Source organism: Bubalus kerabau, chromosome 7 (assembly GCF_029407905.1).
Source record: "Bubalus kerabau isolate K-KA32 ecotype Philippines breed swamp buffalo chromosome 7, PCC_UOA_SB_1v2, whole genome shotgun sequence".
Lineage (NCBI taxonomy): Eukaryota > Metazoa > Chordata > Mammalia > Artiodactyla > Bovidae > Bubalus > Bubalus kerabau.
The window spans coordinates 81752221-81779881 of NC_073630.1; the positions used below are offsets into that span (position 1 = coordinate 81752221).

The following is a 27661-nucleotide window of genomic DNA, read 5'->3' on the forward strand; positions in this document are numbered from 1 at the left end:
ACGGCATATTAAAAAGCAGAGACATAACTATGCCAACAAAGGTCTGTCTAGATAAAGCTGTGGTATTTCCAGTAGTCATGTATGGATGTGACAGTTGGACTATAATGAAAGCTGAGCACTGAAGAATTGATGCTTTTGAACTGTGGTGTTGGAAAAGAATTTTGAGAGTCGTTTGGATAGCAAATAGATCCAACCAGTCTATCCTAAAGGAAGTCAGTCCTGAATATTCATTGGAAGGACTGATACTGAAGCTAAAACTCCAATATTTTGGCCACCTGATGTGAAGAACTGACTCACTTGAAAAGACCCTGATGCTGGGAAAGATTGAAGGTGGGAGGAGAAATATCACTATTTCCTTCTTTTTTATGTTTGAATAATTTTCTGTTGTGTATACTATATCTTCTTTATTCATTCTTCTGTCAGTAGACTTTTATGTTGCTTCCATGTCTTCACTTCAGTACAGCTCAGTCAGGTCCAACTCTTTGTGACCCCATAGACTGCAGCACCCAGGCTTCCCTGTCTACCACCAACTCCTGGAACTTGCTCGAACTTGCTCATGTCCATCGAGTCAATGACACCATCCAACCATCTCATCCTATGTCGTGCCCTTCTCCTTCTGCCTTCAATCTTTCCCAGCATCAGGGTCTTTTCCAGTGAGTCAGCTTTTCACGTCAGGTGGCCAAAATATTGGAGCTTCTGCTTCAGCATCAGTCCTTCCAATGAATATTCAGGACTGATTTCCTTTAGGATTGATTGGTTGGATCTCTTTGCAGTTCAAAGGACTCTCCAGAGTCTTCTCCAACACCACTGTTCAAATGCATGAATTCTTCAGTGTTGAGCTTTCTTTATGGTCAGCTCTCACATCTGTACATGACTACTAGAAAAACCATAGCTTTGACTAGACAGAATTTGTCTGCAAAGTAATGCCTCTGCTTTTTAATATGCTGCCTAGGTTGGTCATAGCTTTTCTTCCAAGGAGCAAGTGTCTTTTAATTGCATGGCTGTAGTCACCATCTGCAGTGATTTTGGAGCCCAAGAAAATAAACTCTGTTACTGTTTCCATTGTTTCCCCATCTATTTGCCATGAAATGATGCGACTGGATACCATGATCTTTTTTTGAATGTTGAGTTTTAAGCCAGACTTTTCATTCTCCTCTTTCACTTTCATCAAGAGGCCCTTTAGTTATTCTTAGCTTTCTGCCATAAGGGTGGTGGCATCTGCATATCTGAGCTTATTGGTATTTCTCCCAGAAATCTTGATTCCAGCTTGTGCTTCATCCAGACGGGCATTTCCCATGAAGTATTCTTGCATATAACTTAAATAGAATGACAATATACAACCTTTACATACTCCTTTCCCAATTTGGAACCAGTCCTTTGTTCCATCCTGGGTCTAACTGTTGCTTCTTGACCTGCATACAGGTTTCGCAGGAGGCAGGTAAGGTGGTCTGGTATTCCCATCTCTTGAAGAATTTTCTACAGTTTATTGTGATCTAACAGTTGAAGGCTTTGGCATAGTCAATAAAGCAAAAGTAGATGGTTTTCTGGAAATCTTGTGCTTTTTCTATTATCAAATTGATGTTGGCAATTTGATTTCTGGTTCCTCTGCCTTTTCTAACACCAGCTTGAACATCTGGAAGTTCTTGGTTCACATACTGTTGCAACCTTGCTTGGAGAATTTTGAGCATTTCTTTGCTAGCATGTGAGATGAATGCAATTGTGTGGTTGTTTGAACATTCTTTGGTATTGCCTTTCTTTGGGATTGGAATGAAAACTGACCTTTTCCAGTCCTGTGGCCACTGCTGAGTTTTCCAAATTTGCTGACACATTGAGTGCAGCACTCTAACAGCATCAAATTTTAGGATTTGAAATAGCTCAGCCTGAATTCCATCACCTCCACTAACTTTGTTATGATGCTTCCTAAGGCTACTTGACTTCGGAATCCAGGATGTCTGGCTCCAGGTGAGTGATCACACCTGGGTCCCTAAGATCTTTTTTGTATAGTTCTTCTGTGTATTCTTGCCTCCTCTTCTTAATATCTTTTGCTTCTCTTAGGTCCATACCATTTCTGTCTTTTATTATGCCCATCTTTGCATTAAAAGTTTCCTTGGCATCTTTAATTTTATTTAAGAGGTCTCTAGTGTTCCCGATTTTATTATTTTCCTCTATTTCTTTACATTGATCACTGAGGAAGGCTTTCTTATCTCTCCTTTATATTCTCTGGAACTCTGCATTCAGACAGGTATATCTTTCCTTTTTACTTTGCCTTTGGCTTCTCTTCTTTTCTCAGTTATTTGTAAGGCTTCCTCAGACCTCCATTTTGACTTTTTGCATTTCTATTTTTGAGGGGGATGTTCCTGATTGACACCTCCTGTACAATGTCACAAATCTCCATCCATACTTCTTCAGGCACTGTATCAGATTAATCCCTTGAATTTATTTGTCACATCCACTGTATAATCATAAAGGATTTGTTTTAGGTCATACCTGAATCATCTAGTGGTTTTATCTACTTTCTTCAATTTAAGTATGAATTTGGCAATAAGAAGTTCATTATCTGAGCCACATCAGCTCCTGGACCTGTTTTTGCTGACTGTATAGCTTCTCCATCTTCGGCTGCAGAATATAATCAATCTGATTTCAGAATTGAGCATCTGGTGACATCCATGTGTAGAGTTGTCTCTTGTGTTGTTGGAAGAGGGTGTTTGCTATGACCAGTGTGTTCTCTTGGCAAAACTCTTTTAGCCTTTGCGCTGCTTTATTTTGTACTCCAAGGCCAAATTTGCCTATTGCTGCAGCTTTCTCCTGACTTCCTTCTTGTGCATTCCAGTCCTCTCTGATGAAAAGGACATGTTTTTCTTTGACGTTACTTCTAGAAGGTCTTGTACGTCTTCATAGAACCATTCAACTTCTTCAGAATAGTGGTTGGGGCATAGACTTGGATTACTATGATATTGAATGATTTGCCTTGGAAACAAATAGAGATCATTCTGTCATTTGTGAGATTGCACCCAAGTTCTGCGTTTTTGGACTCTTTTGTTGACAATGAGGGCTACTCCATTTCTTCTAAAGGATTCTTGACCTCAGTAGTAGATACAAAGGTCATGTGAATTAATTTCACCCATTCTGGTCCATTTTAATTCACTGATTCCTAAAATGTCGACATCGACTCTTGCCATCTCCTGTTTGACCACTTCCAATTTACCTTGATTCATGGATCTAACATTCCGGGTTCTTATGTAATATTGTCCTTTATTGCCTTGGACTTTATTTCCATGACCAGTCATATCCATAGCTGGGCATTGTTTTCACTTTGGTTCCATCTCTTCATTCTTTCTCAAGTTATTTCTCCATTCTTCTCCAGTAACATATTGGGCACCTACCAACCTGGGGAGTTCATCTTTCAGTGTCCTATCTTTTTGCCTTTTCATACTGTCCATGGGGTTCCCAAGGCAAGAATATTGAAGTGATTTGCCATTCTCGTCTCCAGTGGACCACGTTTTATCAGAACTCTCCACCATGATGCATCCATCTTGGGTGGCCCCACATGGCAAGGCTCCTAGTTTCATTGGGCTAAACAAGATTGTGGTCCTTGTGATCAGTTTGGTTAGTTTTCTGTGAATGTACTTTCATTCTGTCTGCCCTCTGATAAATAAGGATAAGAGGCTATGGTAGCTTCCTGATGAGAGAGACTGACTGTGGGGGAAACTGGGTCTTGTTCTGATGGGTGGGGCCATGCTCAGTAAATATTTAATCCAATTTTCTGTTGATGGGCAGGACTGTGTTCCCTCCTAGTTTTTTGTCCTGAACCCAAACTATGTTAGGGGTATGAAGGTAATGGTGATCTCCTTCAAAACAACTTGTGCATGCACCTTTTTATTCAGTGCCCCGACCCTATAGCAGGCCACTGTGGATCCTTGCCCCCACCGGAGACTCCTGGACACTCACAAGTTAGTCTGGCTCAGTCTCTCCTGGGGACACTGCTCCTTTCTACTGGTGCCCGGGGCACACAAGGTTTGTTTGTGTCCTCCAAGAGTCTGTTTCCCCAGGCCTGTGGAAGTTTTGTGACCAAATCCCACTGGCTTCCAAAGTCAAATTCCCAGGGGATTCTCAGTCCCTTTGCCAGATCTTCAGGTTGGAAAATTTGTTGTAGGTCCTAGAACTTTCTTAACAGTGTAAGAGTTTCTTTGGTATAATTGTTCTGCAATTGTGTTATTACTACCTAAAAGTTACAGTTACTACTTAAAAGTTACAGTTAGTATTTAATACTAATTAGTAGTAGTGCTAATATTGTGAAAACCTATAATTATATTTTTAAATGCTTCTTTCTGTCCTCTGATACAGCAAAAATCTTTACTGTATATTTAAATTTTTAGGCTATATTATTACACATTTTATAAATGTGAGAATTAAATAAGTTAGTACAACAAAATAATTAAACAGATATGATATATGTTTAATAAAAATAACTATGACATGTTTTTTTTTCTATTTGTAGTCTTTATCCTTTTTTTGATAGTGTTAAAACTGAATATAGTGTATAGTAAAATTCACTCTAACCTATAGTTTTCATCTTATGAAACCAGATTACATTAATTCTTAATGTCAATACAATATGATGGCATCAAAATAAATATCTTCTCAACAAAACTTTTCAGCAAAGAATACTTAGGACTTTACTTAATCACTTTGCTTAGTAGGTTTTTAGACTTGTGGGTATTAGTTCCCAGCTCTCCAGAAATTCCCATTCACTTTATATGTACAGGCTTGTTTTGGTAAAACAGCTGTTTTTCAATTTATTCCTTTGCATCTCTGAATTTACCATATAGTCTGTCCATGTCCAAAATATTCATGATTTAGAACCATTTTCAAGCACATCGAATGTCAGCATAAGATAAAACACTATTAGAGATAATGGCTTTAAAGTACTTAAATAGTTGTGAAATTATGAAATAAAGATTGGAATCCAATAAAGTTTTAGTTTTAATATAGAAATCATAAAGTCCTGTTTAACATAACTGCTCTTTTCTGGTGAGATATTTTTTGTAAATAATCTTAAATCCCAAAAATAAGCAATGTTTTTCTCTGTAATTTTTTTTTCCTAACCTACACAGAAGTTCACACAACTCAGGTAGAATAAGATAGAGTATCTTTTATCAGATTCCCTATAGCCGCTTCAGAGCTCATCAAACAGTTTTGGAAAAACATATAAATGTGTCATATTATAATATTTTTCTCCATTGTCATCTGTCATATATATAAAATTTAGAGAAAGACATTTTCCTTGCTTTCCATACTTTGAAAATAGGATTTTATGAAAGTCAGTATTATAGCATCTTGTCTATGGCCAGCCCCAGTAATAGTCATCCTGAAGGCACATGTCTCAAGGAGACTGTCTCCTTCCACTTTCAGAAAGTGAAAAGGCTCATTAAGTACTTCTACACACTTTGAGAAAACTGAAAAGTGACCAAATAATTTCATTACGAATCCTCATTATCACAAATAAGCAAATCACATCCCTTTTTAGAAGCCTTTTCTACAAGGTGTACAGGACATTAAGTGGGTAAGAGCTGTTCATTTTCTTTTGTAAAGAGTTTATAGGCTGAATTACATTTTCCAAAATTTACATTTGCAATGTCTATCAAATATGCAGATTGATATGCAAAGTCTGTTTAATGTCTGGACAAGATATTAACAGTCTTTTGTGTCTTCTGAAGTTTAATCAAAATCTTTATGGAAATCAAGAAGACAATTGAAACTCCATTTTTCAAATTGAAATATATAAGACCAAGGGGAAACATTATTTTGTTTCTGAGATTAAACACATCACTTTTTTGTCATTAGTAAGATCTGACAGAATCAGCTCTACACTGCTGCTGCTGCTGCTGCTAAGTCACTTCAGTCGTGTCCGACTCTGTGCGAGCCCATAGATGGCAGCCCACCAGGCTCCCCTGTCCCTGGGATTGTCCAGGCAAGAACACTGGAGTGGGTTGCCATTTCCTTCTCCAATGCATGAAAGTGAAAAATAAAAGTGAAGTCGCTCAGTCGTATCCGACTCTTAGCGACCCCATGGACCGCAACCTGCCACTATAAGGAAGCAAAACATTGATTATCAAAATTTCCCCTTTTGTCTACCCATAGGACATTTCATTTGCAACCTCTGAATCTGGAAAAGTACATCAGGAAAAATGTACCTTTACAGGTGTACAGACAAATCAAGGGAACAAAGCATTAATGCATGTTTACTCTTTTGGAATACTCAAGCTTATCCCATTGTTCAGTTCTTTCAAACTGAACCTATCTCTGATCTCTGGAATAGTATCATTGTCTTGGAGAACATTTTCCAAGGGTACCAAATTTTATTGCTAAAACTAGGACATTCCTGAGCAAACCTGGATAGGTAGTCACTCTGCCATTGATGCTGTATCTGCCACATTACTAGTTGAATAATCTTGGGTAAATTACTTCTCTGTGCTCCAGTTTCTTCATCTGTAAATTGGAAGTAATAATAGTATAATGTCATATTGTTTTATAGGACTGACTACCCTAATAAAATAAATTAGCACTCGTAGAAGAATCTGGTATTTTGAAAGTTGTGTGTCAGCTATCATCATCATTATTGTTATCACCATCATCATCATCACTGTCAGAAATGTTAAAGATGAAATTTTCTCTCTACCTCACTTCATTTCTTACCCTCACCCCAGTTCTCTAAAATCTTTTTCTTATTTACGGCTTGATTACATCATTTACTTAAAAATATTCTAATTGGCCAGTAACTGTTTTTTTTTTTTAATCAACTGTACTTTTTAAAAACCTATATCCCCATGTATTTCTCAGCTACTGTATGATACTTAGCTTCCACATTTCCTACTATTTTTTTTTTTTTCTGTTTCCTTCATTAATGTAGTGGTGAATCTGGCTCACCAAATGTGATGAAATTTAAAAAATAATAATTCAAATCAAGTAAATCTTACATAACTTAGGCATACAATGCTGTGCTTCTAAAACCAAAGAGATATTCTGAATAAGTTCTGTTGAACTCTGAAGGCAGTGGATATGTATGTTTTTGTGTGCTCTTACTTTCCAGTGTTTCTCTCAGCAATTAAAGTCTGAAAATATTTGATTGATTTTTTTTTTCAATTTGATATAAATTTGGAAATTACTGTTGAGTTATTTTGGTTAATTTACTGTAAAAATCGTAAGAGGTACAGCCTAATCATTCTTTTTACTGTTACTCAACTTTGACCTTCACCCTATTCCACAAAGAAAATCCTTATTTCCTCAAACCATTGAGCCCTTTATTTTGCCAAGTATTTGTAAGGTGACCTTTGTGTTTGATGATCTGTTTGAGCAATGCAAGAAACTATTTCACAGAGTTCTTACCACATTTATCAGAAAATAGGACTTTCATAACTACACTGGCTTCAGTAAAATTCTTGAGTCAGAACAATGCCTTATGCTGATGTGATACATTAATAACAAATCTAGTGCTCCTACATTGGCAAAGAATAAAAAAATGAAACTCATTTTAGCTATATTACAAGTACTTCAAAACAAGATATGTTTGGGAGGCAATTTAAAAACCATATTATTATACCTTAGTAAATCTGACTCAACATTAAAATAATACATTTTAATACAGAAAGTAAAACAGATTCTTGAAAATTACTGGCCAACAATTAATAATTATTATAGGGTAATTGTTTAAGTAGTGTCTGGAAAATTCAGCTTTCTAAAAATATATAAAAGAGAAAACATCCAGAGGGGTTCAGAATTAATTCATATAGTTTGTGTCCCATCTGGAAACACTCATGAAGTTAAAATGAAAAGCATTTCAAAATCTATTTCTCCATCTTGTTTGCTGACTTACTTTTTGGAAAATAAAGTTGGAAATATCAAAATTTACATAAGGGTCTTAGTTGACTCAGATTGAGTTATTTTTATATCATGAGGCAAAAACCACATTTCCCTATTCCATGAATTTGGGCTTTGTTTCATTAAATATACCTATTGGTTTATTTAAGAGTTTTATATTGACAGAGTGACTTTCATAAAACATCATTGTTTAAGCCATCTTTTTCCTTTGTTGAAGTACTTATTCCTTTTGTGGTATTTGAATTACTCAGGAACCCAACAGTGATAGCACAAAGCAGATTCATAGAGATGAAGATAAAAGGGAAATCAGAAACTTTCTGTAGCCTTTACAAAATATCTGCATTTCATATGTGAATATAAACTTTATAAAAAGCTGGAAAAACAAATGTTATTTTCATAAAAATTTCTTTCTAAAATGGAAGAGTCAATGAATTTCCTGGAAGTATATTCTGATGAATCATTCTGCTTGTAAGATTTTTCTCTCATAGTTCTCCATCATCTTTAAGATATTAATTGCCTTGAAGTTTTTTTATTCTTTTTATTTTTTGTGAATTTTCCAAATGTTTATAGTAATGAACAGTTTATGGTACACAGTCTGGAAAAATAGGTATAGAGGTGAAATTAAGTACTTTTGGGCTTTGTTATTTAAACATCATAAACACAATTGTATAGTAATGAAGGGCTTCCCAAGTGGTCCTAGTGGTAAGGAACCCATCTGCCAATGCAGGAGACTTAAGAGATGAAGGTTCAATCCCTGACCTGGGAAGATCCCTTGGAGAAGGGTATGGCAAATGACTCCAGTATTCTTGTCTAGAGAATCCCATGGACTAAGGAACCTGGCAGGCTATAGTCCATAGGGTCACAAAGAGTTGAACACGACTGAGGCAACTTAGCACACACATATAGCAATAAAGGTTGAATTCAGATTCTAAAGTTAAAATCTGTCTCCTCATATGCTATGGATATATTTTGCTCTTAATTTATAATAACCCAAATATTATTAATGATATAAAGTAAACTTACAATGTTATAAGAAGAAATTAGGTAATTAATTAGTCGGTTGCAATAATGTTTGATATCTTTAGGCAAAATAACATTAACATTTGTTCTTGTTACAGTTATTATTTTTCTGTTCTACTCTGTGTTATTCATATAGACTTTTGACTTTTAAATGAAGTTTGCTGTCAAACATGAAAAAATTTAAGAATATTTTTAGATTGCTGCTGCTGCTGCTAAGTCGCTTCAGTCATGTCTGACTCTGTGTGACCCCATGGACGGCAGCTCACCAGGCTCCCTCGTCCCTGGGATTCTCCAGGCAAGAACACTGGAGTGGGTTGCCATTTCCTTCTCCAATGCATGAAGGTGAAAAGTGAAAGTGAAGTCGCTGAGTCGTGTCTGACTCTTAGGGATCCCATGGACTGCAGCCTACCAGGCTCCTCCGTCCATGGGATTTTCCAGGCAAGAGGGATGCCATTACCTTCTCCATTTTTAGATTAACCAAGAACAAAGAAACATTGACTTCCTTACTTTCACATATATTATCTTACTTACCACACAATATCCTGAATCCTCTGTTATTTTATCTCTATATGTATGAGGTTTTGATACTGTAAAGGGTAGGTGGTTGTTCAAGATAACAATTGCAAAATTAGAGTGACAAGGTTAAATCCACATCTTTTAACTCTCAGATTTACTCTGTAGTCCTCTTATTTCCATGCAGAGTTTTGCCTTCCTTGTCATAATTGACCCCTTGATATAGCCACATATTTTAAGATACTGTGGTTTAACAGCCTCCTCATTCTCCAGCTCTATTTTTTTTTTTTAATATCTTGCTCAAGATTTTAGAGCAGGTGATTTATGAACCAAAATGGGAGTTCCCTGCTGGTCCAATGGTTAAGACTGTGCTTCTACTGCAGGGGCAGGGATTCAATCCTTGGTCAGGGAACTAAGATCCCACATTCCTGCATGTCATGTGCCATGCAATGTGGCCAAAAATGTCCCAAAGATTGGGCAGCATGATACAACTTTTAGTTTATAATATAAGGCCATTTCAGAAGAGAGGGATAATTAGAGAGAGATTCATTTATTCGGTTCATATATTAATTGTGCATCTACTCTAGGATGCAACTTTATAGGACCTGAGGATACATTGGGGATCAGAAGATAAAACAACTTATTCTCTTGGAGTGCAATTTCTAGTAGAGGCCACAGATGATAAACAAATACTAATAAAGTATCTAATATAGGTAAATGTTAAGGGTAAAAATAATGCAGGAAAAGTAATAGAGTCAGTTGGTTAAATGAATTTTGCAGTTTTTGATGGGATGATTCAAACAAAGCTCTGTGAGAAGGTGACATTTGAATGAAGCAGTGAATGAAGGTAGTGGATTAAGTCACACAGCTATCTTTTGGAAGAGCATTCCAGACCAAGAGAACATCAAATACAAAGTTTGTGAAGTTGGAATGTGCTGGACATATTCATGGGCCAGAGGAGGCCAACTGGGGTTGAGTAAACTGAATGAAGGGGAGGATAGAAAATGTTTCCACAGAAGTGCAGACTTCTGGGACCTTGTAGATCTTTGTAAAGACTTTGGTTTTTACTTTTATTGAAATGGGAGACATTGGATGCTTCCATCAATGAGTCTTATTATCTGACTCACTGATGGAAGCATCCAATGTCTCTATCTTGTTGAATAGAGAGGAAAGGGCAATACATGAGGGTCAAAGTAGGGAATTCATTTAGGAGGCTGTTAAAAAAAATCAGGTGGTTCTAACCAGTGTGGTACAATTGACATGACTGGCAGCTGTCAGATAGAAGACAGGATCTACGAGATTTCTTAATGGATTAAGAGTAATTTTTGCGTGTGTGTGTAAAAGGAATCAATATGATTCTTAAGTTGGCCAGAAAACTTCAAAGAATGAAGTGTTGCTATTTACTGAAATGAGTAAAACAGAGGGAAATGTAGATTTGGGAGTGAGAGTGGAGGGAGAAACAGGATAAGGGACTCAGTTTTGAACATAATGTTTGATACTGATCCTTTTTAAATTCCAATGGAGATTAAATGGAAGCTAAAGCTATACTGATGTAAGAGGGTCCAGCTCCTAGGACATTTGGTCTAAATGGTGCAGGGTTATAACCATTCAAAAACAAATATTAAGCATTTTTTATGTGGCATATCAAGTACTGATTGCTAGAATATAATAATAAGATATAAGCTTAAAAAGATCTCAAGTCACATCATGATATGTAGTTTATGTCAAAGGTGATTTGAGTCATATAGTGTTCACAAACATGAAACCTTGGAAATAAGAATACTTGATCTGTTATAGCATTGTTAAAGCTATACTAGGAGTTTTAGTCAATTGACCATCCTCTTGAAGAAGGGTTGGTTTTTATCATGGTTTGGTCTCCTGAAATTTCTGTTATGACAGATATAAAGAACACTAAACTCATAGATCTTGTTCACATTTAATGCCCGTCATTCTTTCTCTTTCATCTTACTGATAAAATTCAAGTGGTGAGTTGCATTCGATCATAGTATGGTATATATAAGGTTGTTGATGTTTATGTTTTCTGAGCTAGACAGTATTACCTGAAAGATGATTATTAATTAATTGCTAGACTTTTTTGTTCCTCATTTGAGTGTTTTGTACTTTTTGTACTGTTGTTTTGACATTTGGTCTTCTTCTCTTAACAACTCTGCATGAGGTTTTTGAAAGACCTGTAAAGGCACTGAGTATAGTATATATATGTTTCTAATAATGCAACTACCCAGGAAAGGCAGAAGTTATTTGGTTTCTTTTTTTCTTTTTTTTTAGTTTTATAGGTCTTTAGGATAACTTTGAGAATGTATTATATCTGCCATTATGGAAGACTGCTGTGCTGAACGTTGGTGCTTGATATTCAATTACAGCATCTTTCCTTTAAGTCAAAGCAGAGAGCAAATAGCCCTCTGTTCAGGGAACCAGTAGCACTAACCACTCTCCAATAGTAACAGTAATTTAAGCTGTCAGAGACCAACACTAGTCTGTGTCCCCTGGAGAAAAAAGCAGTTAAAGCAAAATTTCATGTGGTTTTTCTTTCATGATTTGAGCTCCTTCTGAGAAATACATCTAGAGTTATGCAGGAATATATCAAAACTGTTTCATTGACAGTGTCCTAGCAGAGTTCTTTATCAGATAATAACTGTGAAGTTGTATCTGGCGGTATGTGAAGTGCTGTGATTCAGGTTGCAGCATGGTGGCTCACTTGTAAGGAGAATTTCCACATTCAGAATAATCTTTGTATGAAGTTTCCATAAAACATAAAAGGACAAAGTCTGGATAAAATAAAGAATTTTTAAAAACTGTATATATATATATATATATATGAATATATATATATATATGAATATATATATATATGTTTCTAAGGTGAGCTAACAATGTGGGAGACAATGAAATGTAAATAGTAACTCCATCCTAAAACAAAAATCAATGTGTATGATCTCTACAGTTGAAAAGATGTCAATTAGAAACACATCTCTCTGTTTTCTGCTAAAAAATTTGCTATGCACGTTATCCTTTTTTCTACTTATTCATAGATCCATAAAAATCAATGTAATTGAATTGTGTCTTTTAAAATTTTACATAAATGGACTCATACTGTATAGGTACTTTTTCTAGTTGCATTTTTTTAAGTCTAATATTAGATTTTTGAGAAGTATTCATGTTTGGGAGTGTACCTCTAGAACACTAATTTTCTATTCCTCTTTTGAATATCATTTCCTAAGTATCAACCAATATTTATTTATTCCCCTTTTGATGGAAGTTGGGTCTTTAAGACTTTTCAAGAAACCTAGAAAGAAAAAAGGAATTGACAGTCAGATAATTTCTCAAGTCTGCTCCAACATGTTGGCACATAAATGTGTTGGGTTACTGTAAATTCTAAAGCTTCACAGAGTGGTTTTGGATGGGGGCAAACTATCACAGAGTAGAAATAGAGTTTTAAATCTTAGAACAAAGACACAAATGAGATTGTGGAAAAACCAAGAAACATGTCAGGTATGGAACTCACAGGTCTATAAAAGAGCCACAAAATGCAGTTTCAGTGTGGAAGGTCTCATGAGCATATTTCTTTTTCATAATTCTATTATCTGTTTTGGGCTTCTTATATAGTATAGTGATTTTGAATGCTTATTTTCCATCTGTATGTAACAGATTCTATTCATGTAAAACCTTACAGGGATCACAATTCTTGATCTCTTTAAGCCCTTCAGTATGAATATAAATCCAAGGACTATCCTTTTTCTTTTAGATCTTCTACTAAATAAATGGTACACATGTGACTGCCCTTCAGAATTAACTGGGGATCTTTATAAAATCACATACTTTTATAAACTCAACCTTGGAAATTCTGATAAAGGATTTATAGAACAGATAAATTATAATTTTTATTTAAAAAACAACAATAATTCAGAGAACATTTCAATTAAGATACCACTTCCCTAAATGTATAACGATTTTTAAAGAAAACATTCCCTAGCAAGAGTTGTTTAAAAAAAAGTTGTAAAAAAGCAACATGGTGTAGAAAAATGAAAAGCTTTACCTTGAAATCTTTGGCTGGAACTAAATTGTTTTGCTTCAACTATTTATATGTTGAAAATGAACATATCTAAGAAAGGTGTGAACACTACTGGCGAACTGATTTACACCTCAGAGTAAAGATAAAATGCCCTACCTGTGGACTAGGAAAAAATAAATAAGTCTTCTTACTCATTGTTTGTGTGGAGGATTTTTAGTACATTTTTAAAATCATGTTTCATGAATCCAGGCCCTTATAAAGCTGTGTAATTGGTTCTGTATGGCTGGAACTTAACGTATTTTCCGTCATGTCTCCAGCATAGTGATGCTGTCCATGACCTTCTTCTGGATGTGATCACCTGGGTTGGAATTTTGCTGTCCCTTGTGTGCCTCCTGATTTGCATCTTCACATTTTGCTTTTTCCGTGGGCTCCAGAGTGACCGTAACACCATCCATAAGAACCTCTGCATCAGCCTTTTTGTAGCAGAACTGCTCTTCTTGATTGGGATCAACAGAACAGATCAACCAGTAAGCAACTTATGTTGTTATTAGAAAACAATTTCTCCACTTGTAGCTTTCCAATTCTCAAAATATTCTTGTTTGAAAGTGTCCTCTCTTCCAGTTGTCTTAGTTACGAATTTTCATATCTTATTCAGTTTTCCCTTTTTCATGTCAATTGTCATAAAGAAGTAGTGAATATATGGATGTATGAATGTACATTTCTTGAGGAATTCTGTTCATAAATTTGCCTTTCTAAAGAACCATGTTTCTTTATTAGTCTTTACTTTTTAATCACAGAGCTGAATATTGAGGAGAGTTAGGTCATTTAAGGAATGGAGGAGTATCTTTTCTAACATGTATTTGTTGTTCTTTCATAATAAACTTTTTAAAGACAATGGAAATTATGTTGAAAATTGCATGTCTAACATGACTTTTTTAAAATATAAATTTATTTATTTATATTGGAGGCTAATCACTTTACAATATTGTATTGGTTTTGTCATACATCAACATGAATCTGCCATGGATGTACACATGTTCCCCATCCTGAACTCCCCTCCCACCTCCCTCCCATACCATCCCTCTGGGTCATCCCAGCAAAAGAGACACAAATGTATAGAACAGTCTTTTGGACTCTGTGGGAGAGGGCGAGGGTGGAATGACTTGGGAGAATGACATTGAAACATGTATAATATCATACATGAAATGAATTGCCAGTCTAGGTTCGATGCATGATACAGGATGCTAACATGACTTTTCTAATTGACTTATTTTGGAAAATAGTTCAAATTGTATATTGTTTTTATAATTTATATACTCATCCCAAGTTTTGTTTTACACTTCTTATTTTTTCAAGTTCTGTTTACATTTTAAATGCTAATGTCATACTTTATTACTAATGACATTTAGCCATATCAAGAAAGGAAGGGAAGGAAGGAGAGAAGAAGGGAGGAAGGAAGGGAGGAAAAGAAAGAAAAGAGGATAACAAGGAATAGTACCAGCCAACTGTTCTTGATAAAAACCAAACAAAAAATATGATCAATAGATAATATCTAATGTATTAAACAAACTTTATGCCCACTTGTAACTTTTGTGAGGCCCTTTCTATGTCCTTGAGATTCATGAAAATAGCACATTTGTTCTCATGACTAAAACTACAAATGAAAACTCATTTTTTAGAAGACTTTTAGGCATAATAAATCATTCACTTAATGCTGTTCTCTGGTATGAGTCCATATGTATAGTCTTTACAATGAAAAAGCAGTTGAATTCATGTTTGTGATTACACATTCATGATTAATTAAAGGGTGCAATTACAGTGATTATACTTTTAATTGGTTATCATATACAAATGTGACAATTTTTCTCAGAAATGCATATAGATGAATAAGCAAAGTACACATTTTTTTTCTCCAAAAACTACTCTCTGATAACAAAAGTTAATAGTTGAAGCCCTAACTCTAAAAATCAAGAAACTGTGATATTTCCCAAGAAGAAATCATTTCATTCTCTTTTTAACCTGCAATTCAACTGCTCTTTGATTTTTCCTTTCATTTAGAAACCTTCTTTTTTTTGCTTCCTGATGATACATATGGTATGATAAACTTCTCCAAATTTTGCAGACTGCACAAAACTAATTTCTGACAGTAGCATGAGGACAATGATTGGTATGAAACTTGGATAGGTGCAGCTCAGCCCAACTGTCTTTACTCTTGTTGCTGGATATGTGTCCTCTTCCTGCATCTTATATGGCAGTTAGGCTTTGCTTTCTCTCTCTGTGGGCCTCCCTGGTGGCTTAGACATTAAGGAATCTGCCGGCAATGCTGGGGACATGGACTCAATTCCTGGGTTGGGAAGATCACCTGGAGAAGGGAATGACAACCCACTCCAATATTCTTGCCTGGAAAATCCCATGGACAGAAGAGCCTGGTAGGCTTCTAAAGTCATGGGGTTGCAAAGTGTAATACACAACTGAGTGACTTTCACTTCCTTTTTCTCTCTCTAGCTCCTTTGGTGCCTGACTTCCTTATCACCCCTTCATCATCATCTCTCTAACCCAAGGATATAGACCTGCCTTTTGCCTCATTTCTCAAGGAACATACTCATCATTGAATCCATACTAATCAGATCATTTGTATGAATTTGTTGCCTTTTTTTTTTTTGTATAGGAACCACAGATTTTACTTAGGACTCATAAAAAATAAAGACTTCCCCTCCAGAAGAATGAGAATTTCAGGAACAGACATAAGAAAATTAATATATGGTCAGCTGAAACTTGTAGTACCTTAGAAAATATGACAGAGTAAGGGCCAGCTGCCTTTTTTTACCAAGCTTGTGTAGACCAGCATTTAGTAAAATAACACAAAAAATAAGAAAATGAAAGCACTTATGGAACAGTTTATTTTTACCAGATCTACTTTTACCTCTTTGCAGTACAAACTTCGCAATCCAGCTTAAATACTTTCTGAAACAAGGCAAGGAAGAAATAAACAATTAATAATAAGTAATAATCTCATAAACTATTTTAATTATTTTATTTTTATTTTGAGCTATTTTTCTCCTTGGTTTTAGTGTTTCTCCTTCATTTACATTGAAGAATTTAGTATGTTAATAAATACAGGATTATTTATACAGGACCAAGAAAAAAATTTATGAGATCTATTTTAAAACCTTTAGACTAATCTCCAGTATAATTATCAATAGAATCTTCTAAGAACCTTTTCTTACATGTTATACTTTTTTCTTACTATAATGCTCTGCTTTCATCCATATATATTATTAATCAAATGTTAAATATGGCAAATAGATGAAGAAACAGTGGAAACAGTGACAGACTTAATTTTTGGGGGGCTCCAAAATCACTGCAGATGGTAACTGCAGCTATGAAATTAAAAGATGCTTGCTGCTTGGAAGAAAGTTATGACCAACCTAGACAGAATATTAAAAAGCAGAGACATTACTTTGCCAACAAAAGGCTCTTTAGTCAAACCTATGATTTTTCCATTAGTCATGTATGGATGTTAGAGTTGGACTATAAAGAAGGCTGAGCGCTGAGAATTGATGCTTTTGAACTGTGGTGTTGGAGAGGACTCTTGAGAGTCCCTTGGATTTCAGGGAGATCCAGCCAGTCCATCCTAAAGGAAATCAGTCCTGAATATTCATTGGAAAGACTGATGCTGAAGCTGAAACTGAAACTCAATTACTTTGGCCACCTGATGCGAGAAACTGGCTCATTTGAAAAGACCCTGATGCTGGGAAAGATTGAACACAAGAGGAGAAGGGGACGACAGAGGATGAGATGGTTAGATGGCATCACTGACTCAATGGATATGAGTTTGAGTAAACTCTAGGAGTTGGCAATGAACAGGGAGGCCTGGTGTGCTGCAGTCCATGGGGTCACAAAGAGTCGGACATGACTGAGTGACTGAACTGAACTGAACTGATGACTTTTAAATATAGGTTATATGTGATTAGGTTTTAATATATGAATTAAGTATATGAATTTTAAGAATCCTGTCTCAATTCTTTTGCAGACCTATTTTATTACTGTAGTCTTGATAAATATTTATTTTAACTTTATGGCAATTGGAACTTCATTTGATAGTTATCTGACTGACTCATGTGTTCCTTTCCCTAGATTGCCTGTGCAGTTTTTGCTGCCCTATTACATTTCTTCTTCTTGGCTGCCTTCACCTGGATGTTCCTGGAGGGAGTGCAGCTCTATATCATGCTGGTGGAGGTTTTTGAGAGTGAACATTCACGAAGGAAATACTTCTACCTGGTTGGCTATGGGATGCCTGCCCTCATTGTGGCTGTGTCAGCTGCTGTAGACTATAGGAGTTATGGAACTGATAAAGTGTGAGTTTATGTTTTCTTTCCTTTTTTCCCTTCTTTTTAAATCTAGTTAAAATTGAAACTTTGAATTTTCTCAGAAACTAAGATCTTTATATCACCTTACAGCAATAAATGACAGAACTATAGAAGCAAATGAGGATAATTCAATTCATGGGTTGTACTTTTGTTATTATATAAAAAGAGATAGTATTCCGAGATTCCACATCTACATCACAAACTTGAGTAATTGTAAAGGGACGATACTTTTAATGTCTTTCAGAGCATTGAGACTTTTGTCAAATCAAGAATTAGCTATGTTAAACATGTGTATTCAGAGGAGAGTGTAATCTCTGACACTGAAACCTTGTCTCCTTCCTGACATATCAATTCTAGTCACTAGAAAGTAACTTATACCATTAATAGAAAGGTAGATTTATAGGATCAGGGGCAACTTGTGGCTTCCCTTTTTTTCCTGGGTAGCTACTGGGGTCTAGTGATGACCTTTATTTTCAACATACCTTCAAACTGGTGAGACATACCCATAGAGATGTTAAGCATAATTATGGAAAGAAATTCAGTGAAAAATATTCCTGTAATTCACATCATTATAATAACTGGGATCCTGAGAATTAATTAGTTTTCAGAGAAGAAAGTTTAGAAAGAAGAACAAGACAGATCTCTGATGAATACTCACATTTAAGTCATAGATTGAGGAAGGAAAATAAAAATAGAGAAGGAAGAGAGGTGAAAAATAAAGCCTCTGAACTATGGAGAAAGTAAGAAAAAGTTTCAAGGTGGGGCTTTATGTCCAAGATAATGTAAGTAGGGTAAGCATGGAGGAAAAATCATTTGTCCTATTTTGATAAAGTGCTAGAAACAGAAGCCCAATTGGAAGATGTGAAGAGACAAGTCAGTGGCAATAAAGTAGAGTCCTCATGTGTTATCTACAGCTTGAAAACATTTGATTGAGAAATAGTACAAATATTAATTTATGATAGCAGTGATGAAGAATTTTTAAAAGTGAAGCTGCAAGAACATCTACGGTGTGAAGAATCAAGTTGGAAAGAGGAGATTAGCAGACAGAAAGTATCTTATGCCTCATTTGTATTCAACATATATAGGCTGAATGAAAAGGAAAGGTCCTAGGGGGATAGAAAAGCATAGATTAGACATAAGATGAGAAAAACCTTGATTCAGTACTGAAAGTGGCCTTAGAATTCACCTAGTCCAAGGCATTAATTTTACAGATGAAAAAATCAGGAGCCAGGTAAATTGCCTTGCCCATGATGATAGAGGTAGATGGTGGCAGACATGTAATGAAATGTCAGGTTTATTTCCACTAAAACTAGGATGTTTTTGAAATAGTCAGATGACCCCTGTCTTCTGATGTGTGAAGAAAATAACAGATAAGATAAATTTGGAAGTAGAGGAATTTTTCCATCAAGTAGGAGATGCTGATCTTTGCTGAATGAATAGGTGAGGTCATGTTGAAAAGACAGGAGATTTGAAAAGCTTTGAAATGAGCACTATGGAAAATGTGTTAAGGAGCCAATTAGATATTAATAAAAAGATTTCCAAGCAATAGTGAAGGCTCATATGAGGTTAGATAACATCAATTTATACAGAAGTTAATAAGCCAAATTTCATGACTTTCCACCAGCAGTCAGCAGCCTGAATATGCTAGCAATAGAGCAGCTCATTTCCCAGAAGAGAAGATTCAGGAGGGAATGACAAGAGGACTCCACAGTTACAAGGAACATAGTTAAAATAGAATATGCTTTGGTGTAGAAGCACCAACAGTGTATTTAAAAGAACACCATATCACTTCTGTTGAATTTTTTATTGAGAACAGTGACAGGCTACATAAAACCATTTGCCTAATATTGCTAGTAGTAATTATTTTTTAATCTAAACCTTGTGAATTGTTGTCAAATCTAAGGTCATTTTGTGTATCTCGGTGGCAATCATGGACCAGATTAGGATTAGATAAAATTATTGTCTATATTTTTCTGTAAAGACATTTTAGGAGACGGAGATTAGATAGATGATAGAATTTAATTTAAAACCTTTTATTGATATAATTTACGTGCCATAAAGTTCACCCTTTTAAAGAATATGCTTCCATTGTTTTTAGTATATTCAGTGTTAGGCATCCATCACCACTATCTAATTTTAGAATATTTTTATCCTTTCTAAAAGAAACCCATTAGCAGACATTGCCCTTAAATCATAGGATTTTTGTTTTAATTAATATGTTTCCACTCTAATATATTAAATTGACTGACATAGTTATTTGTTATCTATCTTTTCTTAGAATCAATACTATATATTCTCTTGTGACTTTGTTAAAGCCTTGGGTATCATTGCTTTAATTTCCTGCACCATACCTGGAAGCTCTCATTTACTGACATTATTACTTTGTAAGAATAGAAGCTAATTTATTTCCCAGGCATTGATTTGAAACAAGCCTTAATGATAATTCAGTTTCACCATTATGATTTTTCCCAAAACAAGGAGAAGTAAAACAGATACAGATAAAATAATGGATAAATGAAAGAAGTATAGAAAAGGATAGGGAAAATTGTACTAAAACTCTATCACAGGTGGGCACAGAGCACTTAGTGCCTCATTTTTATATTTTCAATAAATTGTCCAGAGAGAGACCTTCAAAATACATGGAAAAAATTTTTGACTTATCCCTTTGGGACTTCAACTAGCCCAGTGTCTATAGAGTTCTGTTTTGCTCTTTGAAGAAGCACGTGTTGAAAAAGAAATGTTATTCAGTCATTTGTATGTACTTGATAAGCTGAAACAAAGAGATCATGTTTTCGTAGGGAGTTTAATCAAAATATTGTTTAAAAATACATATAAGCAAAGAATTTCTAAACAACTAGAAGAATTTATGTATATAGAATTATGTATCTTATTGCTTATTATTTTTTTAATTTATTTATTTTAATTGGAGGCTAATTACTTTACAATATTGAATTGGTTTTGCCATACATCAACATGAATCCACCACGGGTGTACACATGTTCCCCATCCTGAACGCCCCTCCTACCTCCCTCCCCGTACCATCCCTCCGGGTCATCCCAGTGCACCAGCCCCAAGTATCCTGTACCCTACATTGAACCTGGACTGGCGATTTGTTTCTTATATGATATTCTACATGTTTCAATGCCATTTTCCCAAATCATCCCACCCTCTCCCTCTCCCACAGAGTCCAAAAGACTGTTCTGTACATCAGTGTCTCTTTTGCTGTCTCACATACAGGGTTATCGTTACCATCTTTCTAAATTCCATATATATGCGTTAGTATACTGTATTGGTGTTTTCTTTCTGGCTTACTTCACTCTGTACAATAGGCTCCAGTTTCATCCACCTCATTAGAACTGGTTCAAATGTATTCTTTTTAATGGCTGAGTAATATTCCATTGTGTATATGTACCACTGCTTTCTTATCCATTCATCTGCTGATGGACATCTAGGTTGCTTCCATGTCCTGGCTATTATAAACAGTGCTGCGATGAACATTGGGGTACACGTGTCTCTTTCCCTTCTGGTTTCCTCAGTGTGTATGCCCAGCAGTGGGATTGCTGGATCATAAGGCAGTTCTATTTCCAGCTTTTTAAGGAATTTCCACAATGTTCTGCACAGTGGTTGTACTAGTTTGCATTCCCACCAACAGCGTAAGAGGATTCCCTTTTCTCCACACCCTCTCCAGCATTTACTGCTTGTAAACTTTTGGATCGCAGCCATTCTGACTGGTGTGAAATGGTACCTCATTGTGGTTTTGATTTGCATTTCTCTGATAATGAGTGATGTTGAGCATCTTTTCCTGTGTTTGTTAGCCATCTGTATGTCTTCTTTGGAGAAATGTCTACTTAGTTCTTTGGCCCATTTTTTTGATTGGGTCGTTTATATTTCTGGAATTGAGCTGTAGCAGTTGCTTGTATATTTTTGAGATTAGTTGTTTGTCAGTTGCTTCATTTGCTATTATTTTCTCCCATTCTGAAGGCTGTCTTTTCACCTTGCTTATAGTTTCCTTTGTTGTGCAGAAGCTTTTAATTTTAATTAGGTCCCATTTGTTTATTTTTGCTTTGATTTCCAATATTCTGGGAGGTGGGTCATAGAGGATCCTGCTGTGATTTATGTCAGACAGTGTTTTGCCTACGTTGTCCTCTAGCAGTTTTATAGTTTCTGGTCTTACATTTAGATCTTTAATCCATTTTGAGTTTATTTTTGTGTATGGTGTTAGAAAGTGTTCTAGTTTCATTCTTTTACAAGTGGTTGACCTGTTTTCCCAGCACCAGTTGTTAAGGAGATTATCTTTAATCCATTGTATATTCTTGCCTCCTTTGTCAAAGATAAGGTGTCCATATGTGCATGGATTTATCTCTGGGCTTTCTATTTTGTTCCATTGATCTATATTTCTGTCTTTGTGCCAGTACCATACTGTCTTGATGACTGTGGCTTTGTAGTAGAGCCTGAAGTCAGGCAGGTTGATTCCTCCAGTTCCATTCTTCTTTCTCAAGATCGCTTTGGCTATTCGAGGTATTTTGTATTTCCATACAAATTGTGAAATTATTTGTTCTTGCTCTGTAAAAAATACTCTTGGTAGCTTGATAGGGATTGCATTAAATCTATGGATTGCTTTGGGTAGTACACTCATTTTCACTATATTGATTCTTCCAATCCATGAAGATGGTATATTTCTCCATCTATTAGTGTCCTCTTTGATTTCTTTCACCAGTGTTTTATAGTTTTATATATATAGGTCTTTAGTTTCTTTAGGTAGATATATCCCTAAGTATTTTATTCTTTTCGTTGCAATGGTGAATGGAATCGTTTCCTTAATTTCTCTTTCTATTTTCTCTTTATTAGTGTATAGGAATGCAAGGGATTTCTGTGTGTTGATTTTATATCCTGCAACTTTACTATATTCATTGATTAGCTATAGTAATTTTCTGGTGGAGTCTTTAAGGTTTTCTTTGTAGAGGATCATGTCATCTGCAAACAGTGAGAGTTTTACTTCTTCTTTTCCAACTTGGATTCCATCTATTTCTTTTTCTGCTCTGATTGCTGTGGCCAAAACTTCCAAAACTATGTTGAATAGTAGTGGTGAAAGTGGGCACCCTTGTCTTGTTCCTGACTTTAGGAGAAATGCTTTCAATTTTTTACCATTGAGGATAATGTTTGTTGTGGGTTTGTCATACATAGTTTTTACTATGTTGAGGTATGTTCCTTCTACTCCTACTTTCTGGAGAGTTTTTATCATAAATGGATGTTGAGTTTTGTCAAAGGTTTTCTCTGCATCTATTGAGATACTCATATGGCTTTTATTTTTCAATTTGTTAATGTGGTGTATTACACTGATTGATTTGCGGATATTGAAGAATCCTTGCATCCCTGGGATAAAGCCCACTTGGTCATGGTGTATGATCTTTTTAATGTGTTGTTGGATTCTGATTGCTAGAATTTTGTTAAGGATTTTTGCATCTATGTTCATCAGTGATATTGGCCTGTAGTTTTCTTTTTTTGTGGGATCTTTGTCAGGTTTTGGTATTAGGGTGATGGTGGTCTCATAGAATGAGTTTCAAAGTTTAACTTCCTCTGTAATTTTCTGGAAGTGTTTGAGTAGGATAGGTGTTAGCTCTTCTCTAAATTTTAGGTAGAGTTCAGCTTTGAAGCCGTTTGGACCTGGGCTTTTGTTTGCTGGAAGATTTCTGATTACAGTTTCAATTTCCGTGCTTGTGATGGGTCTGTTAAGAGTTTCTATTTCTTCCTGGTCCAGTTTTGGAAAGGTGGACTTTTCTAAGAATTTGTCCATTTCTTCCACGTTGTCCATTTTATTGCCATATAATTGCTGACAGTAGTCTCTTATGATCCTTTGTATTTCTGTGTTGTCTGTTGTGATCTCTCCATTTGCATTTCTAATTTTATTGATTTGATTTTTCTCCCTTTGTTTCTTGATGAGTCTGGGTAATGGTTTGTCAATTTTATTTATCCTTTCAAGGAACCAGCTTTTGGCTTTGTTGATTTTTGCTATGGTCTCTTTTGTTTCTTTTGCATTTATTTCTGCCCTAATTTTTAAGATTTCTTTCCTTCTACTAACCCTGGGGTTCTTCATTTCTTCCTTTTCTAGTTGCTCTCGGTATAGAGTTAGGTTTTTTATTTGACTTTTTTCTTGTTTCTTGAGGTATGCCTGTATTGCTATGAACTTTCCCCTTAGGGCTGCTTTTACAGTGTCCCACAAGTTTTGGGTTGTTGTATTTTCATTTTCATTTGTTTCTATGCGTATTTTGATTTCTTTTTTAATTTCTTCTGTGATTTGTTGGTTATTCAGCAGCGTGTTATTCAGCCTCCATATGTTGGAATTTTTAATAGTTTTTCTCCTGTAATTGAGATCTAATCTTACTGCATTGTGGTCAGAAAAGATGCTTGGAATGATTTCAATTTTTCTGAATTTACCAAGGCTAGCTTTATGGCCCAGGATGCAATCTATCCTGGAGAAGGTTCCATGTGCACTTGAGAAAAAGGTGAAATTCATTGTTTTGGGGTGAAATGTCCTTATAGATATCAATTAGTTCTAAGTGGTCTATTGTATCATTTAAAGTTTGTGTTTCCTTGTTAATTTTCTGTTTAGTTGATCTATCCATAGGTGTGAGTGGGGTATTAAAGTCTCCCACTATTATTGTGTTATTGTTAATTTCCCCTTTCATACATGTTAGCATTTGTCTACATATTGCAGTGCTCCTATGTTGGGTGCATATATATTTATAATTGTCATATCTTCTTCTTGGATTGATCCTTTGATCATTATGTAGTGTCCTTCTTTGTCTCTTTTCACAGCCTTTGTTTTAAAGTCTATTTTTCTGATATGAGTATTGCTACTCCTGCTTTCTTTTAGTCTCTATTTGTGTGGAATATCTTTTTCCAGCCCTTCACTTTCAGTCTGTATGTGTCCCCTGTTTTGAGATGGGTCTCTTGTAGACAACATATATAGGGGTCTTGTTTTTGTATCCATTCAGCCAGTCTTTGTCTTTTGGTTGGGGCATTCAACCCATTTACATTCAAGGTAATTATTGAGAAGTATGATCCCGTTGCCATTTACTTTATTGTTTTGGGTTCGAGTTTATACACCCTTTTTGTGTTTCCTGTCTAGAGAATATCCTTTAGCATTTGTTGGAGAGCTGGTTTGGTGGTGCTGAATTCTCTTGTCAGACTTTATTTTTTTGGGCTCCAAAATCACTGCAGATGGTGACTGCAGCCATGAAATTAAAAGACGCTTACTCCTTGGAAGGAAAGTTATAACCAACCTAGATAGCATATTCAAAAGCAGAAACATTACTTTGCCAACAAAGGTTCGTCTAGTCAAGGCTATGTTTTTTCCTATGGTCATGTATGGATGTGAGAGTTGGACTGTGAAGAAGGCTGAGCGCCGAAGAATTGATGCCTTCGAACTGTGGTGTTGGAGAAGACTCTTGAGAGTCCCTTGGACCGCAAGGAGATCCAATCAGTCCATTCTGAAGGAGATCAGCCCTGGGATTTCTTTGGAAGTAATGATGCTAAAGCTGAAACTCCAGTACTTTGGCCACCTCATGCGAAGAGTTGACTCATTGGAAAACACTCTGATGTTGGGAGGGATTGGGGGCAGGAGGAGAAGGGGACGACAGAGGATGAGATGGCTGGATGGCATCACTGACTCGATGGACGTGAGTCTGGGTGAACTCTGGGAGTTGGTGATGGACAGGGAGGCCTGGTGTGCTGCGATTCATGGAGTCGCAAAGAGTCGGACACGACTGAGCGACTGAACTGAACTGAACTGAAAGCTTTGATTTTTCCTTCATATTTGAATGAGATCCTTGCTGGGTACAGTAATCTGGGCTGTAGGTTATTTTCTTTCATCACTTTAAGTATGTCTTGCCAGTCCCTTCTGGCCTGAAGAGTTTCTATTGAAAGATCAGCTGTTATCCTTATGGGAATCCCCTTATGTGTTATTTGTTGTTTTTCCCTTGCTGCTTTTAGTATTTGTTCTTTATGTTTGATCTTTGTTAATTTGATTAATATGTGTCTTAGGGTGTTTCGCCTTGGGACTCTCTGGGTTTCTTGGACTGGGGTGATTATTTCCTTCCCCGTTTTAAGGAAGTTTTCAAGCTTATTATTAAATTTGTCTTTGTTGTCTGATTTCTGTTACTATTGCTTATTTCTTTTATTTCTAATGGCATTTCCTTCTTCCTGTTCATCATACTTAAGTGTTTATTTGGGTTTTGTTTTTTTTTTGCCAATGTTACCTCCTTATATGCTACATTGATGTTTTTGGTACAAATATGTAAGTCCACAGTCATAATAAACAGCAATTAGCCAGAAATCAAAGACATATTGTCACACATTTTTTTGAAAATTGTCATTAAAATTGATACAGTAAGATTTTTGTTGTAGAAGTCTATTTTACTTATTTTTGGAATTTTATTATCATGCATTTTTACTTGTTAGCCTCAACTGCTTGATTACATCTAGAATAAAACCATTGAATATATATTATAATATTCCAAATAACAGGTTTCTCTTTCTTTTTTTCTCGTCTTAGTGTTCTTAATGTATTTTATTATAGTAGCAATGAGGTTTTATTTCTGAAATCTTTAATAATAATAGCTTACATTTCTAAAAAGTACAGAATCATATCAATGGTAGGAGATAAAATTGGAGACAAAATTGTTTTTGTAGGTTAAATAAATGTTATTTTGATACAGATAGAGGTAACTATCATATTCCATCTGGCTGATGGATTATGATGTGTTTTTCTATGAAAGTTATTAGGGTTGTTGAATTGATTATTATGTACAAAACACATACTGACACACAAAGCATACATAATTTGATTTTGAGAAATTGCTTAGTTTGCCATCAATTTGCAAAGTTTATAAGAGAATCTCACTATTTCATGATAGTGTTTAATGAAATCTTTTAATCTGTGTTGACATTATTCTTGAGACAATTTACTTAGAATTACATTTAGTCGCAATTATAAGATACTTAAAAAAAAAAAAAAAAATCAAATTAAAATTTCAATACAATTGTTAAAAAGAAAAAAAAACCTCAGCTAGTAGACCACAGGTCTAAATTGTACTAACTATGGGATTTTTTCCATTTTCTGTCTTCTTTTATATCTTCCTTTAGTCTCTCTTATACTGTTATTTCGGGCTTTCCCAGTGGCTCAGCAGTCAAGAATCCACCTGCAATGCAGGAGATGCAGGAGTCACCGGTTTGATCCCTGGTTCAGGAAGGTCCCTTGGAGGAGGGCATGGCAACCTATTCCAGCATTCTTGCCTGGGGAATCCATGAACACAGAAGCCAGGCGGGCTACAGTCCATAGGATCACACAGTGTCAGACATGACTTAAGTGACTTAGCATGCAGGCATGCATCCGTACTATTATTTATATAGATATTCAGTGAAGCCATTGGGTATGATTCTGTCAAAAGATAAAAAGTCTGGCATTGACTTAATTAAAACAGAACTGATGTGGAAATTCTGTGATAATTAGTTTGATTTTATGACCTGAAACTAATCAGTTCCTGTAAACTTTATTTACCTCATTATTACCTCCCCAAATGTAAACTGTTTGAACAGTTAATTTTTATTCAAAGGAAAAAAATGCATTTATATTTTATAGCACTTTCCTTGAAATCTAAGTTTAGGGCAGTAAAAGCAGTGGTTAAAGTGATGGGTAGATTGAAAAAGAGCTGGAAGGAAGTCGGTTCCAATAGGAGGAGAAGGGAGAGTGCTGGGAAGTAGTAAACCTCAGAGACTAGCCCAGGAATTAAAGTGCAAGTTCAAAAATTGGTAAGAGGTTTCTGAAAGACGTTGATTAGGTCATGAACAT

At 35.5% G+C, this 27661-nt stretch overlaps 1 protein-coding gene across 1 annotated transcript in view; it reads left to right on the plus strand.

Annotated features, from left to right (window-relative positions):
* ADGRL3 (adhesion G protein-coupled receptor L3) overlaps nt 1–27661 on the plus strand; it is a 900477-nt gene that overhangs the window by 774737 nt on the left and 98079 nt on the right. Inside the window, exons 19-20 of the mRNA XM_055588685.1 lie at nt 13876–13968; nt 17579–17799. Coding sequence (XP_055444660.1) covers nt 13876–13968; nt 17579–17799 — 314 coding nt within the window. The remainder of the gene's footprint in view (nt 1–13875; nt 13969–17578; nt 17800–27661) is intronic.